The sequence below is a fragment of the Prionailurus viverrinus genome, chromosome B4 (genome assembly GCF_022837055.1).
Source record: "Prionailurus viverrinus isolate Anna chromosome B4, UM_Priviv_1.0, whole genome shotgun sequence".
Taxonomy (NCBI): domain Eukaryota; kingdom Metazoa; phylum Chordata; class Mammalia; order Carnivora; family Felidae; genus Prionailurus; species Prionailurus viverrinus.
The window spans coordinates 130,212,439-130,230,227 of record NC_062567.1 but is presented as its reverse complement, the minus strand read 5'-3'; the positions used below and the strand labels follow the sequence as shown (position 1 = coordinate 130,230,227).

The following is a 17,789-nucleotide window of genomic DNA, read 5'->3' as shown; positions in this document are numbered from 1 at the left end:
TGTGAACTCGTGTCACTATTCTTCAAAGCCGGCTGCCAGACACTGTGTCTGTCCTGGAGGAGGCCGCCCAGGCTCATGGAAATGTCAAGTGCCTGTCTTTGCTCTGGGCTGACATCACCTCTGCGTGGGAACAAAGCGCGTGCTCATGCCGAGCCTGTCTGGTTTGGCAGTGATCTGTGTTCTTGTTTGGTTTCAAAATAGGGGGCCCAGAAGGCAAAACCATGAAAGATGCCCTTGTTGGAAGAAATGTTCAGGAGCCCAGCTGATGGCCTCCCTCTGGGCTTTGGCTGAGAAGAGGCAAGAGTCACACACCCAGTCCCCAACGTCTGGGTTCCTAGGGGAGGCTGGAGGCCCCCCTGCTACCTGGGAAGCCCCAGGTAGAGCCTTCATTATATGACTTTATCGTGGGGGGCGGGGAGTGGGGGGAAAGGGGCAGCAATCTCGGCTAACGCTCTTGTAACACAGCGCAGTCCATTTCCACATTTGCAGGGAAGGGCCATTCTCACTTCTCATAGCTTTGGCGACTCAGCATGTCAGGCGATCTTATGAAGAAGTCGGTTGGATCCTCATATTACAGACGAGGAAACAGAGGCTCAGCATGAGCAAGGAACTTGTCCAAGGTCACGCAGGTCATCTCAAACTCATTTAACATACATGTCAGGGGCTCCTATGTGGCTGGCACTGACCTTGGGGCTCGGACCCAACGGAATAAGGTAGACAAAGTTCCCTCTCTCACAGCGTGGACATCTTCGTGGCTGAGAGAGACAACACAGGTAAACAAGCCAGAACGTCAAGAGTTTCTGTGAAGCGGATTAAACGGGGAGATGTGGCAGGATGTGGCTGGCGTGGGACCAGGGCAGGCCTCTGTCAGGAGGCAGCATTTGAGCTGAGGTCTGAATGACAGGAAGGAGCCAGCCGTGTAAAGAGCCCGATCAGGTGCTTTTCCCTAGGACGTTCCGGCAGCCCCAGTGGCCCCCGACGGGTCTCACTACCAGCGTCAGCAGCGGTGGGGATCCCCCGCCAAAAGATGCATCGTGGAGTTGGCTCTGCGGTCCAGCTGCAGGGCCAGTTGGTGAGAACTCGAGGGACCAGATGAAGGCTGGAAACAGGAGAACAAATCCTAGTGAGGAGGTCCAAGACAGTCCACGGAGCTCCTGGTGTTGCCACGTGTCCCCACTGCCTGCTCACCTGCCTCGGGTCCCGGGATGGACGGCAGCTCGCGAAGGCCTAGCTCTTCTGGTCTGATCCAGGCCAGAGCCTCAAACAAGCCTCAGTTCTGTCCTGTGAGGGGACCAGATGTCTTCAAGGGACAGGTGGACACAGGCAGTGGCTGGGCTTTCTCTGGTTCTATTTGATCCAGGCCCCAGGGAAACAGTGCTCTCCCCAGTGAGGTGGGGGGGGATGGTTAAAGATCAAGGCTGGAGGGAGGGGGGGCCCTGCTGGCTTGGCCCAGCACCGGCCTTGGCCGTCTGCCTGCCTTGTGCGTCAGCGTGGGCCTGTGGCCTCGTAGCTTTGCCTGGCTGCCCTGGTTCTCCTCCTGGAACTGACCCTTGCTTGCTGTTTCTGAAATCCTAAGATTCCTCAACTACCCTTCTCTGCTTCATGGCTTAATCCACCAAAGGGAACCAGGAGGCTGACCCGGTGCCCCTTTCGGCCCCAGGAGGCAGGCTCAAGTGGACTGAATGACACCGAGGGTGGGGAACAGGGAACACAAAGCCGGCAGAGGGCAGTGCCTTGCCCCCACTCCTGGGACGGAGCAGGTGCTACGAGAGACCCAGGGGCCTAGGGCTTGGCTAGGGCCACTTGTGGCAGGGATTATGCCCACCTGTCTGTGCCTCAGTCGCTCTGAAAGAAGGTACACACACCACCTCCCTCTCAGGGTGCTGGGCTGACACCGGCCTCCAGAAGGACTCGGGGGCCAGCAGTGCTATGGGCCTCCCAAGGGACAGCTGGAGAAGCTGAGGAGGGGGAGAGAGCCTGGAAGACGGTTCTGCAGGCTCTCGGCCCAGAGCCCCTTCCCGGCAGAGGGGCGGGGGCATCGGAAGCCTCAGACGCCACCATCCAAACCCTGACCTTTTGCTTTTGTTTCTAAGCAGACGCTCTTGTTAGAGGGGGAAGTTCTTAATTCCTATAAAGCAGGAAGAGGCCAGTATTTATGGAAAGTCCTCCACCCAAACAAAACCAAAACAAAGCAGAGCAACTCCCTGGATGTCCACAAACTGCTGACAGGGGGAGGGCAGTGTCCTAGTGACCTGCAGCTCTGTCGGCCACACCACTGCCCACAGGGCCTAGAGAACTATCACCCTCTCCAGATGTGCAGGGACAGGGATGCCGGACAACCTAGCGCTCTCCCCTTGGGCGGTGAGGCTGGCAGGCCGGGTCCCACCAGAAGGCTGGGCCTCGCATCCGCGCTCTGCCACCGCCCAGCAAGCGAGCTGGGGCCTCCGGCTGCCGACGGGGTCGGGGCGGCTCCACCTCCCGAGGTCGCGGCGATGGGAGGCCTCAGTAACTGCACTTTTTTTAATTTAATTTTTATTTTTAGAGAAAGAGAGGGAGGGAGCAGGGGAGAGAGAATCTCAAGCGGGCTCCACGCTCACCATGAGGCCTGACGCAGGGCTTGATCCCACGGCCCTGGGATCAGGACCTGAGCCGAAATCAAGAGTCAGATGCTCTACGGACGGCGCCAGCCCGGCGCCCCCAAAGCACTGTGAACGCACGTTGTGCAAGACCACCAGTTATTCTTCCTTTATTGCAGTAAAAAAGTGATTCTATTTCTAGAACCAAACAGCATCACAGAGACATTCCTAGGAGCCTGACAAGAAAAGAACGCTCTTTGTTCGCAAGCCCTTGTGTCACCTGTGCAACAGACACAGCTCCGTGGTCAGGGTCCCTGCCAAGAGGCGCCGGTCCTCCTCGGGCACGGCTCCCTCGGAAACTGCCCCCCTGCCCCCCAGCGCAGCACCCTGGGCCCCGCTCGGCCGCGGGGAGCACCGCAGAGCGAGCAGGGCCTCAGCACTGGCCTCCGATAATCCGGAGTCTGGGCACCCTGGAGGCCGCACGCGGCGGTGGCCCCTGGTGAGCTGGGTCTGGGGCGTCGTGGGCCAGGGTCCTGGGAGCCGGGGCGGGGCAGAGGGGCCCGCGGAGGCCTCAGACCCCGGAGAAAAGGTCTGAGTGCGGCTCCATCACCCACTGTGGGAGTCGGGCGGGCTGTGGGCCTCCTGCCTCCTCTTCCCCAAGCGGGGGGCAGCACTCCCGGCCCACAGCCCTGGCGGCGGCCTCTGCCCACCGACAGCAGAGAGCACGTGTGATACGGTCTCAGGGCCTGGGCCAGTCTGCTCCTGTCCCCAAGTGTATGTCAAAGCGGTGCGTGTCTCTGAAGCCCTCGGTCACCCGTGACAGCTGGTATCCAAAACCTCTTCCCTTCTGGAAGTGTTCCCCACTGTTCTTTCAAACGAGCCCCCAGGCCTGACTCGTGACCTGTTTTTTCCTTACAGCTGATAGAACTTGTCGTTGGCGGTAAAGCCGGCTAATTTTAGCAGCTCCCTGGTCCGGGGCCTTCCTCGGCCCGGGAAGGGAGACAACAGAGCCAGCTCACCCCGACCCAGGGCCTCCCCGTTCCTGGAGGGGCCTGACGAGAGCGGCCACCGTCCCCGCTCGGTCTGCGTGCATCCTGCCCCCTCCGGGGGGCTCCTGTTGGATCAGTTGCCTCTCGTTCCTTTCCGCTGGACCTGCCCCTGTGCAGGCCACCCCAGGCTCCCGGCGCTTCCCCTGGTCTCCCCGAACATTTGCCACTGAAAACCACCAAGGCAGGCCCAGGGACGGGGGCAGGCTTTGAAGGTGCAGATGCCAACCAGGGTTCCACGCCGGAGGCTGAAGAAGAAAGGGGCGGGGGGGACACCGCCCACTGGTGAGGGGGCAGTCGCAGTGGCCACGGGCTCTTCCAGGGGAAGGTGGTGGCCTTGAGAAAGCCGTGGCTGCCGGGCTCGTGGCATGCAGGGTCGCAGGAGAACTCCCCACGCTCCGTCCCAAGTGGCGGGCTTGCGGGCCAGCGCGGTTCCTGCACTGAGCCAGTGTTCTGAGACCACAGTGGTCCTGAGTCTGCCCGAGGAAGTGGCCTCCGGCCCTCTGTGCGGTGACAAGTCTGCACTGGTGCTCTCTCAGAGAATGTTCTCTGCAGCACCAAGCACTGTGGGCTGAGAGTATGGTGTAGGCTCAGGACCGGGCACACCGGCCCCCACGGGCACAGGCAAGTGGTGGGAAAAGGACCATCCCGCCCCAGAGCTGGGCCCCCTTGTCCCCATGCAAGGTCCTGCGTGGGCCACATTCTGCGGTCAGGGCTATGGCGCCGTCATCACACTCTGCTCGCCATGGTCCACGCTCCAGAGACGGTAAAACTCGGCAAAGTCCACATAGGGCTCGACCCGGCCATCCTCCCCGGGCGGGAGCGAGTGGGCAGGCCGGGAGCGGAAGAGGCCCCCGTCTGAGCTGGAGCTGCTGCTCTGGGTGTGCGTGTTGGTGGACTGCAGGGTCAGGGTCGGGCTCTGGCTGTGGGGACAGGGGAGACTCAGTCAGCGACCCTGGCTTCTACCCTAGGACAGAGAGGCCCCTGCCTCAGCCGGCCCCTCAGGCCACAAGAGCCAGACCAGCCAGAAGTTCTTAGGAGCTACTGACAAAAAAAAAAAAAAAAAAAAAAAAAAAAATCAAATGTCTTTTCCAAGCTCTAGCTATAGGCGGCTACAACTAGAATTTGGGGCACCTGGGTGGCTCAGTCAGTTGCGGGTCTGACTTCGGCTCAGGCCTGATCTCACGGTTTATGAGTTCAAGCCCCAAGTCAGGCTCTGTGCTGACATCTCGGAGCCTGGAACCTTCTTTGGATTCTGTGTCTTCCTCTCTCCCTCTCTCTGCCCTTCCCCCACTCGTGCTCTGTCTCTCTCTCAAAAGTAAACATTAAAGGGGCGACTGGGTGGCTCAGTCGGTTAAGCATCAATTTCGGCTCAGGTCATTATCTCATGGTTCCTGAGTTCGAGCCCCGCGTCAGGCTCTGTGCTGACATCTCGGAGCCTGGAACCTGCTTCAGATTCTGTGTCTCCTTCTCTCTCTGCCCCTCCCCCACTCACACTGTGTGTCTCTCTCTCTCTCTCTCTCTCTCTCTCTGTCTCCGTGTGTCTCTCTCTCTCTCTCAAAAATAAACATTAAAAAAAAAAAGTCAAGTTAACTAGAATTTAATAGAATGGATCACCCGGTTCAAGGGCTTGATGGCCATGCACCCTAGTGGCTCCCGTATAGGACACGGACGTTCCCACCCTCAGAGCCGCACTGAGCTAGAGGGGGTCCATTCCAGATTCTCCAGATCCCACTGATCACAGCCAGGAAGGATTCTTCTCCCAAAAAACTCACTCACTCCTTCTCTCCCTCACACTGGCTGGGTAGGGACGGGCCCCTGTCGTCAGAGCTCCCTGGGCACCCCCCCCACCCCGTCACAGAACTCCTAACAGCCGGGTATCACCTGCCCACCCGCCCTCCTGCACACTCCCAGCACTGCCCAGCCCCCAGCACCAGCTCACCCTCAGTGGGCCCTGACTAGTGCTCAGATGCAGGGCCCCGAGGAGTCAGAGGTGCGGAAGGACGGCTGGCTCTCCCGCCTGCCCTGTGACCACTGCTATCACACTCTGCCTCTGTGGGCACCGCTCACCCTGCAGGGGTAGGGGGGCCGCTCCAACGCACTCGCGATGCCTGCCGCTCAGCAGCCTGGCAGGACCCCTGGGCGCACAGGGGTGGGAGCAGGGGCACGTGGGGGCGGGGAGATGGGAAGGCCCCCTGGGAGGCAGTGGCCACTCCCTCCCAAAGGGCCTTTCCGATTGGCCGCATCCTCCGAGTGGGCTGGCTGTGGCATCCCTGTTATTCTGTGCCGGGCTGGAATGTGGAAACCGGAGCCCGGGGTCCCCTGGCGGGGTGGGGGGTTGGGGGGGGTGGACATTCCACGGAAGCAGAGGTGGGGGAGAGACACCAGACCTGTGAGGCAGGTCTGCGGTGAGGAGGGGCCAGCCCACTCACTCCTGGGCTCCAGGCCTCCCGCTGCCTCCACCGCTCCCCCTGCTTTCAACTAGACAACTCCCTTTAAAGCTAAAATGAGACACTTCAGTCAGAGCACCGGCTCTGGCAAGCAGCAAGCCGGCACAGGCCAGACAATGTCCCCCAAGCACGACGCCACCGGGGAGGCAGACCTGCATCGCGTGCTCCAAGACGGGCAAAGATGAGAAAAGAGAAAAGAACAGAACCTTCCCATAAGTGAAAACTAATCTGTGGGACCCACAGGAAAACACGACCAGCGGGCTGCCTGCATCGGCGGCCTGTCTCCTCCCAGCCCCCCTCATCTGCTCTGCCCCTGAACCTCCACCCCTCCCTGGCCTGGCTTCAGTGAGCTGTGGGAACCCGCAGGGCTGCGTCCTCCGGCCTCTACATCTGGGGGAAATCCGGGGAAGGGGCCGGGGAATTTGAGAGATACGGGACACTAGCGCACCCCACCCAACGTGGCTCGGCCGGGACTCGGCCCCACGGCCGTTCGTGTCCAGGTCCGAGGGCCCTCCCGGGAGGCGGGCCCGAGGGCGCCCGGGGTGAGGTGAGGGCTTACTTGGTGAGGGTGGGGGTGGCCTCATCCAGGGTGGAGGCGCTGTGGGCCCCATTGACCAGCTGGCCCTGGGAGGGCATGACGAGGGAGAGGGTCACGCTGGTCTTGCTGGTGCTCTGGGCGCTGGAGTACGGCACGGACACGGGATACACGCGGCCTCCTGTAGCTCAGGGAGAGAGAGAGAGAAAGAGAGAGAGAGAGAGAGAGAGAGAGCGCAGTGGGCTGCAGGCAGCAGCTGGGGGGGGGGGTGGTCCCTGGGGTGGTGGGAACAGGGCTACTGCAGGGCCTAACAGGGACAGCGTCTGAGGTGCCGAGGAGGGAGGCATGGTCCTCTGCCCCTTGGGACAGCGAAGGGACGTCTGTCTCACAGCAGACTCTTCTAGGCGGGCAGGGAGATCCTCTCGGCAACAAAGCACGGCCGCTGCTCAAAGCGGGAAGAGTGAGTGCCGAGCAGGCTCGAGGAAAGGGTTACTGCCTGGCTTCCCACGACGCTTTCAGCCAAGGGGTAGGCTGAGGTCGGCCCAATGAAAATATGGTTGCAATAACAACAAGCTAGAGAAAACTCCAGTAACCCCAGTGTCCGTGGGAGAACAAATCCATCTGTGCTGCCTGCGCGCTAAGGCTGGCTCGTTTGAAAAAAGAAAAGGAAGCGCAGCCCCTAGGAACCGATGGTCGTGACACTGAGCAGCACTGGGAGAGACACAAAAAAGAACCATCGCCCCTCTTCCCGAGCAAGCCGACTGCGGAATTACAAAGGCAGAAAAGAAAGCGTCTCGCCCCACCCCCGACACTGTCCAGGGTCAGAGCCAGGTTTCGGGGTACCCTCTGACCACAGGCCTGACCTCGCCTCTGTCTCTTCCTTCTAGAACCTCAGTTCTTCAGTAGAAGGGATGCCATCTGTCTCTAGGGTTTTAGGGACTAAAGGAACTACATGGGTAGAGTGCCAGGCACACACCAGTGGCAGCCGTCACCCCTGTTATGTGGCTTCGAGGCTTGGCAAAGTGCTTGTCCACACACTCAGGTCTTTAGGAGGTAGGCGGGCAGGTGCTATAATCCATATTCACAGGCAAAAGGGAAAAAAAAAAAAGCTGAACTCAGCTCGGAGAGGCTTAAAGTCAGAGAGCCCGGATTGTAGCCAGGCCAGGCCCCTGGCTCCGTGTCCACTGCCGGCAGCAAAGCCCCCCACAGCCCCGGCCGGCTTCCTCCCACGGCCTCCTGTCCATGCTGTGCGCATACCTGGGGCCGGGGACGCTGCGGGCTGGCTCATCTCGCCTAGTGGGTAGCCGAAGTTCCTCACCAGCAAGGTCATGTCCTCGTGCCTGGGGCAGAACTTGGCACGCTCCCCGCCACTGGCAAAGGTGTCACCGTGGATGCGCTTCACCCGGTCCACCACGGCCTGGGCCACCGCATCCAGGGAAGTCTGCTTGGCGAACTCAGTGTCGATCATGGCGGCGATCTCCTGGAGGAGGGGGGTGAGCCTGGTGAGGAGTGGGGTGGGGCCCCTGGACTGTGGGCCACAACTCCAGAGCCTAATCAGGATGCTTACGGGGCATCAGCCAAACAGGTGAAGGAAGTCACCACCGGTCAAGCCTGTAAGCCGAGCTTTTCAAGGTATTCAGGATAATTCTTCTGGAACTTTCTCATTAGTAAAGGTGTGACCTTGTGATTTCTCCGAGTATTGGCCTCCACACCAAAACAATGGGGGCTAATGTCCACCTCGCTACGTTATTAAGGGAATTAAAAAACACAATGGATGGGAGGACATTCTGGAGACCACTAAAAAGTGCCGAATGAATTGTCGTTATTACTAAGCTTCCTTTCCTGGAACTTACTGTAGGCTACGATATGCCGTTTATACAAGAAAGTGGGAATACAGAGTGAAGGTGGGCCCTGTCCTCAGAGAAATCCACTATCCAGTTTTTTCTAGAACCCAACAAAAGCCACTAGATAATTCTATGGCAAAAACCAAAACTAAAAAATCACACTGACAGTAAGATCACAAACACAAACTCCTCTACGGGATGGCTGGCCAGAGTCTCTTAGAAGTAAAGTAGGGGGGCTGGGGCAGGTCACAGGAAGTGACTGAGCCCCATCCGGGGTGGGCTCGGCTCTGTCGCTGTCACTTCAGGCAAGACCCTGAACTCTGTGAGCCCCAAGTTCCTTACCTCAATGTGTCAGTGAGCCCCTGCCTCCTGTGTTACAAGGCTACTGGCAGGGACGATAAGATAAAACAGGTGAAAAATCTTGAACACGGGTTATCAGGAGACAGGCATAAGTTTTCCGTGTGATTTTTAATTAGAAAGGACAAAGTACAAAAGGTTACCTTCCTACAGGAATTACAAATGGAAGGAGAAACACAGCCTGAATTTACTATCCAAGGTCAGGTAAAGGCAGCCTCCCTACAAAACCATCCTGAAGTGACTGTCTCAAAGCCATGCTTTAGTGACAACTATCTGACACGTGTGTTCCAAGTGCAGCGAAAATAAGCAGCTCCCACTGGCTGGGGAACCTATCACACCTGGCCCTCAACACAATCCCCAAAAGCGAGGTGTTATCACCCCATCTCGGAGATGAGAAGCAAACTATCATCCGGGGGCACAGCTCAGAGGGGAGGGAAGGGAAGGGAGGGGAAGGGACCGAGGGAGGCTGAGGCACAGACCACACCCCTCTGGGCTCTCGTCCTCCGTCCAGGGCCCTTCCTAGACAGACTTCAGGACAATTTGCCCATGGACATTCACTTCCTTCTCTCCCTCTTCCCTTCCGGCTGTGCTCAGCGCCGTGGGGACTGACCCTGCTTCAAGCCCAGAACAAGCACAGCTTTGGGTGGGATGGGTGTTCTTGGAGCTCTGAGCCTTTTCTCCCCCCGGCTTTGAATGCAGAGAAGCTGTCCAGGGCTGGCATTCGAGAGCTAGAGCTCTGGGTCCCGAAGCACTTTGGAGCCAAGCAGAAGGGCTGGCTGGGCCCCCGGGGGAGCTTGCCACCCTGCGGGCCGGCTGGCAGGGCTCTGCCCGGGCCCGGCTCACCTGGTTGGCCTGCCCAGGCCCGTGGGCTGCCTCCAGGGCCTTGTACAGCCCCTCCGACATCAGCACCAGGAAGCCGGTCACCCCCTCCAGGGGCTGTGCGCCGTGGATCTCGGGTTCTGCAATGATAGGCTTGGACTTGGCAGCACTGTAGGAAGAGAGTTGGGGGAGAACCATGCTCAGAAGGGCCCCCAGAGGACATTTTTCTGCTAAGGGCCAGAATCTACCCAGAATGTAAACTAAAACGCACATCTGACAAGAGGAAAAGAAACAGGAAAGAGAAAACCAGGAAAACAGACCTGTCTTCTGAGGGTGTCTTAAAGGAAAGCTCTGAGGGCCAGGAAAGCAAGTGGGGCAGCTGGGTCAGGACAGCGAAGGTCGGGCACCCACTCCCGACCCTGGTCGACATCTCCTGTCCACAGAGCCTGTGCAGTGGCAGTGAGGACGGCGAGAGGGGGTGGATCGCTTTCAGAAGCCCACTCCTCCTGGGCTCTTCCAGAACAAGTATCCAAGCCGACTCAGATGCCACGTACGCGTCCCCCCCACACTGGGACCCTTAACGGAGGTGCTGGCAGAGTCAGCGAATGTCACAGAACTCTAACACGTGCGTGTGCGCACGGAGCCAAGCAGAAGGGTTCCCGGCAACAGCACTCAGAGGAGCAAAGTCTGGAAACGTCCTGGGAACCCATGAGTAGGGGCCGGTGAGGTGAGCGCTGATGCAGCCACACTCTGGGACTCCGCAGCCCACACCCCGCCCTCAGGGGCAGAGGAGCGGCACCCGTCAGGGAATAAGTGAGGTGCGGCGCTCTGGAAAGCAGATGCCAGCACTTGTGGGTGCTTTAAAAAAGGATGCTTTCGGGGCGCCTGGGTGGCTCAGTCAGTAGAGCGTCCGACTTCGGCTCAGGTCATGATCTCGCGGTCTGTGAGTTTGAGCCCCGCGTCGGGCTCTGGGCTGATGGCTCGGAGCCTGGAGCCTGCTTCGGATTCTGTGTCTCCCTCTCTCTCTGCTCCTGCCCTGCTCATGCTCGCTCTCTCTCAAAAATAAACATTAAAAAGGATGCTTGCCCCATCCATGAGCATGCACACGCACGCACACACACACGCACATGTGCACGTGGACACGATACACAAGAAACCGGCAGCTTCTGGGGAAGGAGTCCAGCCTTGCAGCAGGAGGAAAACTTGCTTTTCATTGTATACCCTCGGCGCTATTTGAATTGTTCTAAACTACATGTGTACCTTCCAATTAAGCAAACAGAACCCCACAAATCAGAGACAAAAGTTTCCAAACTCAATTGCCTAAATCTGGTGAGAGTAAGGAGTTTTAATTCCTGCTTTCTGGGCCACGACGAGCCTGGCTCTGACGCCAGGGTGTTTGGTATGATTCCCCCATGGCTCCCCCATCAAATTCTGCGATGGCAACACACACACGCACACACAAGCCTATTTTCCCAGTCAACGTTAAGGATGTTGCTCTGGATTCAGGAGGCCTGGGTTCGAGTCCTGCCTCGGCCCCCTGCTAGCCCTGTAACCAGGCAGACTACCATTTCCTCACAAGAACACAGCTTTGGGACAACAAGCTCACAAGACCTGAGTAGGGACTGAGTAAGAACGCACGTAAAGAGCTGGGCACAGGCTCGGTACAATGAAGGCCCACGATCATCATCGCGGCCCATCTGCTGCTACGAGCACTGGGTGGCACCCACAAGGGCAGTGTCCTCCGAGGGCTGTGTGCAATCTGTCTCACACCTCTGCCCCGGCCCCAGCCACGGACAGCACTGACCAGCAGGTCTTTGGTCCGTCCCTATCCACACCAGGCAGCTCGTGCCAACGCTGGCCTCTTGTGTCAGGCCCTGTGGCACTGGTCGCCACGCTTGGCTTTGACCCAGCTCCCCAACATGACCCAGTGTGATAACCCTGCTTGTAACCAGAGTCCGGACACCAAGATAAGGGCCTGAGCTTAGGATTCCCACCGTAAGTTCCCGCTTTGCTGCTCCTGGCAGCACCTTTTAAAATAACCACTTAGAATTACGGCTTCCAAAAGCAGTGACCTCCACCCCAACCACCTTGAAAGTAATAGGTGCTTGCTACCCTACGCTAGAACCCCAACTCCTGGTTCGTTGGGTTTAGGGCCACACGCCAACATCTCTGGGAGGAAGAAAGGTCTTCTTGGGCTCTGAATTACCTCAAACTACCTTTTGTCCCTAGAGCCTAAAGTCTGCTTTTGCCCAGGCCCTCTGGCCTTACAAACAAACAGGGGGCAGCTGGATGGGCCACCTACCTCAGTAGGTCGATGTCAGTGTAGCCGTACTTGACCTTGTAATCCCCGATGCGCCTGGTGCTCTCCTGCCCACAGATGACCCCCACTTGCTTGATCTTTCCTGCATCCAAACCTGCCAGAGGGAGGACAACAGGATCCCAGATCCTGTCCGTCATGAGAAACTCAAACAAGGGGATCCAGACACAGCCACAAAAACAAGGCAACGAAGACCCGGAGAACAGAGAATGAAGTCACACCAGGACGCCCTGGAGAGCGGCTACCCCGAAGCGCCCCGGGGTCCCCAGAGCCCAGCCCCATCAGAACGCCCCCTCACTCAGCGGCCTGGGCTGCAGAGCTCCCTGGGAAGTTGGGGGGAGGGGCAGCTAGGCCGAGGTGGCTGCAATCCTGGGACTTCTCTGGCCTTTTAGTCTCCGCCGATCACAGTACCTACCGCACGCTCACTACTCTTGCGAACATTTTACACATACGGACTCTCGACCCTCACAACGCCCCAAGACAGGTGTTACTATGATTCTCATTACACAGATAGGGAAACTGAGGCACAGAAAACTTAGGAAATTCTGCGTATCACCAGCTAATAAGGGGCAGAGCTGGGATCCACCCCCAAGGTCACGGCCCAAGCAAGCCCTTCACGCCTCTCTCTACGTGGACACCGGAAGAGGACGCGGGGGGAGCCGCGGAGGGGTTGGCCCTACCCTCACTCACCCAGCTGAGAGAGGCGGAAGAGCTCGTCCTCGTTCTCTGTGGTGTGGTCCACGTTCAGCTGGGTCACCTGCAGCCCGTCCACCGTGGATTTGCATAAAAGGGCACGGTTCGTACCTGCAGCAGAATTTGAGCGGCTGAGCAAAGTCTGGGTGCAGGGAGGGGCAGGACACGTTGAGCAGAGAGAGAAAAGTCAGGCATCTCACACAAGGAAATCCTTGAAACGAGCAAAGAAAATAGGCTTAGACCACTGGGGTGAGTCACCAGTCAGGGCGTGCTGATGATATTAACGAATTAGGTTAAACTTTTCCAGTGTCATCCTAGGATGATTAGGATTTTAGTAAGAGACCTTTCCTCTAGGGAGACATACTGAAATATCTACAAAGAGAAAACGACACGATGTCTGGGGTTTGTGGGGACAAGGGGCTGCAGAGGAAATGAGACTGGCCCCAAGGAGGTGATCGCTGTGGCCGGGGTATGGGCACACGGGGGTTCGCTACACGCTTATCTTTTTACATTTTTTAATTCTGTCCACAATGAAACCCACATGTCCCTGTGGGCCCTCACCCAGCCCGTCTCGCCGCCCTTTGTGGGATGCCGAGGGGGTGTTCTAGAGCCAGGCAACCTCTTCCTGAAGAGGAAGCCACCGAGGCGACCCAGAGAGGGGGCGCAACTGGCCCAGAGTCAGTGGGGGCAGGGCGGGGACTAAAGCCGGGACGCCTGCCTCCTAGCTGGTACCTCCAGCTCCCCGGGCTGGGACTGGGACGCTCCTGCGGAGAAACAGGGAGGCATATCCAACAGTCTCAGGAGACGCGGGCTGGAGGGCTGACGTGTCTGGGAAGCGGACAGTCCAAAGAACACACAGACCTTGAGGCTACCTCTTGCCCGGCACTCCCCGCCCGGGGACGGGTAGGCGGCTCACCGACATTGGCGACATAGAGCCTGTTGTTGAGAAGGACCGCCACAACAGCCATGGCTCCTCCCGAAATCTCCCTCTCCAGTGCCTTGAGTCTTTCGAGGATCTTCTGGTACTGAGGAAGCAGCTGGTGCTGAGGGACACCCTACAGGCCGTCGTCAGGGGGTCAGAGCAGGCCGGGTCCTCGGAGACCATCTCACCAGCCACCCCCTCCCTTCGAAGGCAAGGATCTGAGGTCCGGGCCAGGATGAGGCCGCACTGTAGCCCCAGGCCGGCTTCTTGCAGGAAAGCCAGACATGACCCGACTTGTGCCGTCAGTTCTGAAAGTGCCGGTGGCTGATGTGAGCGGGTGGGTGACGAGGCTACGCACAGGGTGAGGTGGGGGACTGAACCGGAAGGGCCTTTCCTCATATTCTTCACTGCCCGCCCCATGCTGGGCCGGAGTGAAGCTGCCGGCATGGGCCAGGGAGGCCTCTTGCAAGGGCCCCTGCGAACGCATCGGTCCCCCAGTCCCTCAGGCAGGAACGAGTCTGTCACCCAGTCCCCTGAATCCTGCTGCTCTGGCCCAGTCGTGTCAGTGGCCTGACAGTGACATGGAAGGTAAGTCCTTGCTCCTAGCAAAGCCAGGCCTTGGCGTGCTCCCCCGCCCCCCCCACCGCCGCCGCCGGGGAGCAGGCCGGGGGATTACCTCTGGCAGCTGGGACTGGAGGCTGGCCTTCTCAGCCAATGCGTCATCAATGGACTCCAGGAAGCTCCTCTCCACCACATCAAAGGCCTGGAGGCAGAGGACAGGGAGGGGTGTCAGGGCACAGGCCAGTTCAAAATACCACCGTCACCAGATACTGAAATGCTTCCTATTAATAGTGACAAACTCTGTATTAACTGCAGGTGGTCACGTGATGCGGGCTTCACAGGGGGCTCTGCAAGGCTACGTCTCCTAGAGAGCAACCTCCGGCAGAGACATCAGCTCCACGGGGCTGGTCGCTGCTAAGGTGGCACCGTGGAGACCAGAGAGGCAGGAGGCGGCGCAGGAGTTACCAGCAAGGCTGGGAATCCGGTCACCGGGGGTGAAGCCCACGTCCACCACCCGCCCGCTGGGCAGTCTCCACCTCCTCATCCACGTGGGAGGCAAGCGCTACTCTGAAGGTGACGGATACAATCCACCCTGTGCCCCCAAACCCCGGCTCAGAGTAAGTCTAGATCAGTGCCACCTAGTATCGCTACTACGTCCTGCCAGTCCCTCGACGCCGGTCACATGGCTGCCTTTGAGGGGGGGAGGGTGCAGCCAGAGTCACTGGCACGGGGCCCTGAGGCCACGGAGGCCTCTGGCCCAGGTGCTGATGCTGGAAAACGGCCGAGAACGGTTTTCGAGGAACAGGAATCCATCCTTCTCATCTTAAAGTAAGTGCCTCTGGACGAGCTTCCAATAAGAGGTGCCAGGAACAAGAGCTCCAGAACGGCCCACAGAAACCAGAACCGGCCAATGAGCACCCGCGAGGAGCAGGGCCCAGCGGTGCCGGCAGCCACCGGAGACTGAGCACCCGAGCCTCACCTGGAGGAACGGGATCGCCCTCGGTTACCCTGTTTCCGCCCGAGCTCAGCCCCCGCCCACTGCACCCGTGGGTCTGAGGCTGCATCCCTAACGCCCCTCCCCCAGGAGCATCTCCTCCACAGCCCACCCTGCAGGTCAAGGGGAAGGACCGCAGCTGGCTGGCTGCCCGGTCCTGCGCTCTGGGAAGGTGGGGAGCCCCTGTTCTCATAAAACAACTTTGTCTTTCTGAGTTGCTGCCTCGGCGTCTGACAGTGTGATAACCCTGCTCGTAACCGGAGTCTGGACACCAAGATAAGGGTCTGAGCTTAGGATTCCCGCCGTAAGTTCCCGCGTCGCTGCTCCTGGCAGCACCTTTTAAAATAACCACTTAGAATTAAGGGTACAAAAAGTAGTGAGCTCCACCGCGACCAACCTGGAAGTAATAGGTGCTTGCTACCCTGCTCTTTATCTCCCGCTGGCTCTGGACTCAGGAGGGAGGACTGTCCTCCTCCCCAGGCCAGGGGCGCCCCCTTGCTTCGGGATCTGTAAGTAATAATAAATCTGTGACACTACCTCCTTTCTGGGGCGGTACTGAGACTGTGCCTTCAATCAAAACAGCCCCCACGGGTCTCACATCCCCAGAGGGGACATGTGCTTGGATGCTGAGGGAGCTACCTGCTGACCCCGTGTCATCAGGTTATAATCTACGTAATCTTAATTCAATATCCCAGCTCTGGCTTCTCAATACCATTGGTGACAAAGAGAGGATCTCCATTTTTTTTTTTTTTTTTAATTTAATTTGAGAGAGAGAGAATGAATCTTAAGCAGGCTCCATGCTCAGCACAGAGCCCAACGCTGGGCTCCATCCCACAACCCTGGGATCGTGGCCTGAGCTGAAATCAAGAGCCGGCCACTCACCCAACTGAGCCTCCCAGGTGCCCTGCAGTCTGTACCCTGTACGATGCCTCGGGGCTGTGAACGGCTCACAAACTTCCTCTCCCGGATGGACAGGGCTCTCTGGGAAGGAAGCACTGCTTGCTGGCAGTCCGTGGCATTGCTTGGCACTGCCTCTGGGTGTTGCCACAAATCTCCACCCTAAGTTGTTACGCTGTAAAAGATCGGACTCCCCTGCAGCGGCCGACCGGCAGGCCCCAATCTGAGGTGGCTGTGTTTCCCATTAGTCTCTAAAGGAGACCCCACTGGGTGTCTGGTCTGGAGGTGACTGGTTACGATCGCACGCGAAAGCTGAGCCACAGTGAGCTAACTAGGACGGAAGGACTCTGCCTCTTTCCCAGCCGGGGCGCAGGCCGTATGGCCCAGGAAGCCAAAGAGAGTTCCCCTAGGTTAGTGCTGGAAAGGGAGGCTGGCGGCCGGGGCCACTGTGCTGGTGGTTGGGGCTGGGTGTTAAGCTTGGGCAGCCGGCCCCAACCTGTGACAGAGGCAACTCCACCAGGGGCATCCTGGCACCCCGGGCCAGCGCCTCCGGTGTTGCTGCCTTCCCTGCCGCTGTCGCAGATCGTCCCCTAACCCCACGGGATACTGGCAGTCCCACCCCTGGCGTGGTAGAGCAAAACGCACCCTCGCTAAAAGCAGGACCCCCGAGCACACGGTACCAGCTCCTCCCAAGTCCCTAAAGGAGGTTGAAAATCGACTAGACTCTTGTAAGAACCCCGCTCACGTGGCTTGGGCCTTACTGGGCACAGTGGCATATTGCACCCAACTGCTCTTGCTACATTCCGGGGCCGGGGGCCTCTCCCAAAGGCACTGGTGAGCGCTGCGCTGGTTGAGGTGGACCTAACTCCCGGGAGATGTACTGGGGCACCCTAGGGCAGGACGCAGCAGCCCCCATCCCAGGCGCTCCCTGCTACCGTCCGTCGAACTGAGATGTCCAACGACGACCAGTGTGAACCAGAAATGGAGACAGGGGACTATACCACGCTAGCAGTGCAAGGTTTTCTAGAAAAATGTGCCCAAAGTGGGGCGGAGAAGGGTGCCGATTGGCTCTTCTGGGACTTTGGAACAGCTCCCACCTGCTGTTTGTGGCGGCTGAGATGCGCCAGTTGGCTGGGTGGCCCAAGACTCTACAATTCATACGTCGTTAAAAACACAAAAACAAGATAAAAAAAACCCAGGGTATTGAGGACCCATTTTATCAGGGACACCCTGGAGGACCCCTGGACTTGTCACCACAGCAAGGGGGCCAAATGTGTCAGGCCACAAGGGCAGGAGACAGACGAAATAAAAAAGGGGGTGGGCTCTGAGGAAGAGATCCCCGCAAGCTTGCAGAGCCCTTGGAGATAAGGAGAAAGAAGGTCCCGTGTCCTGGCTCAGATTTTGGCACTGGGCCCATCCCTCCGTTGACATCAGAGTTCAGGCTCACCGTAAGCGGACAACCCTGGATGAGACACCTCCTCTCAGCCAGAAACCGGGATGGGTCAGCGGGTCCGTCATTTTGCTAAGTGGTACGTTTCCACACTCCCTGACCGTGTCCAACCCAGAGGAGGCACCCCGGGGGCCAGAATCTCAAGAGTTTTACTTAAAGGGTAAGCCCCCCCCCCAAAAGGCCATGCTGTTACAACTTATAGAAACGTCAGATACAGTAGTACCGCAGGCATTAGGTGGTACCAATGCCGTAGCTAGACACGAAAAAGAATTTTTCTGAAGCCCAAATCTCGTTTGCCGGTAAAGGTGAACAGGCCCCACTCCTCCTA

At 58.5% G+C, this 17,789-nt stretch overlaps 1 protein-coding gene across 2 annotated transcripts in view; it reads right to left on the bottom strand.

Moving 5' to 3' along the window:
* Nucleotides 1-2,721: 2,721 nt before the first annotated feature.
* The window catches only part of TAB1 (TGF-beta activated kinase 1 (MAP3K7) binding protein 1), a 32,896-nt gene continuing 17,828 nt past the window's right edge, over nt 2,722-17,789 (bottom strand). The window contains exons 4-11 of one of the 2 annotated variants that reach the window (XM_047865499.1): nt 14,236-14,322; nt 13,554-13,692; nt 12,635-12,748; nt 11,930-12,041; nt 9,652-9,796; nt 7,865-8,087; nt 6,632-6,794; nt 2,722-4,545 (exon numbers count right to left, since the gene is read on the bottom strand). In XM_047865499.1, coding sequence (XP_047721455.1) covers nt 4,338-4,545; nt 6,632-6,794; nt 7,865-8,087; nt 9,652-9,796; nt 11,930-12,041; nt 12,635-12,748; nt 13,554-13,692; nt 14,236-14,322 — 1,191 coding nt within the window. In that variant the 3' untranslated portion in view covers nt 2,722-4,337. The remainder of the gene's footprint in view (nt 4,546-6,631; nt 6,795-7,864; nt 8,088-9,651; nt 9,797-11,929; nt 12,042-12,634; nt 12,749-13,553; nt 13,693-14,235; nt 14,323-17,789) is intronic. The other variant, XM_047865500.1, reaches the window with a different exon arrangement.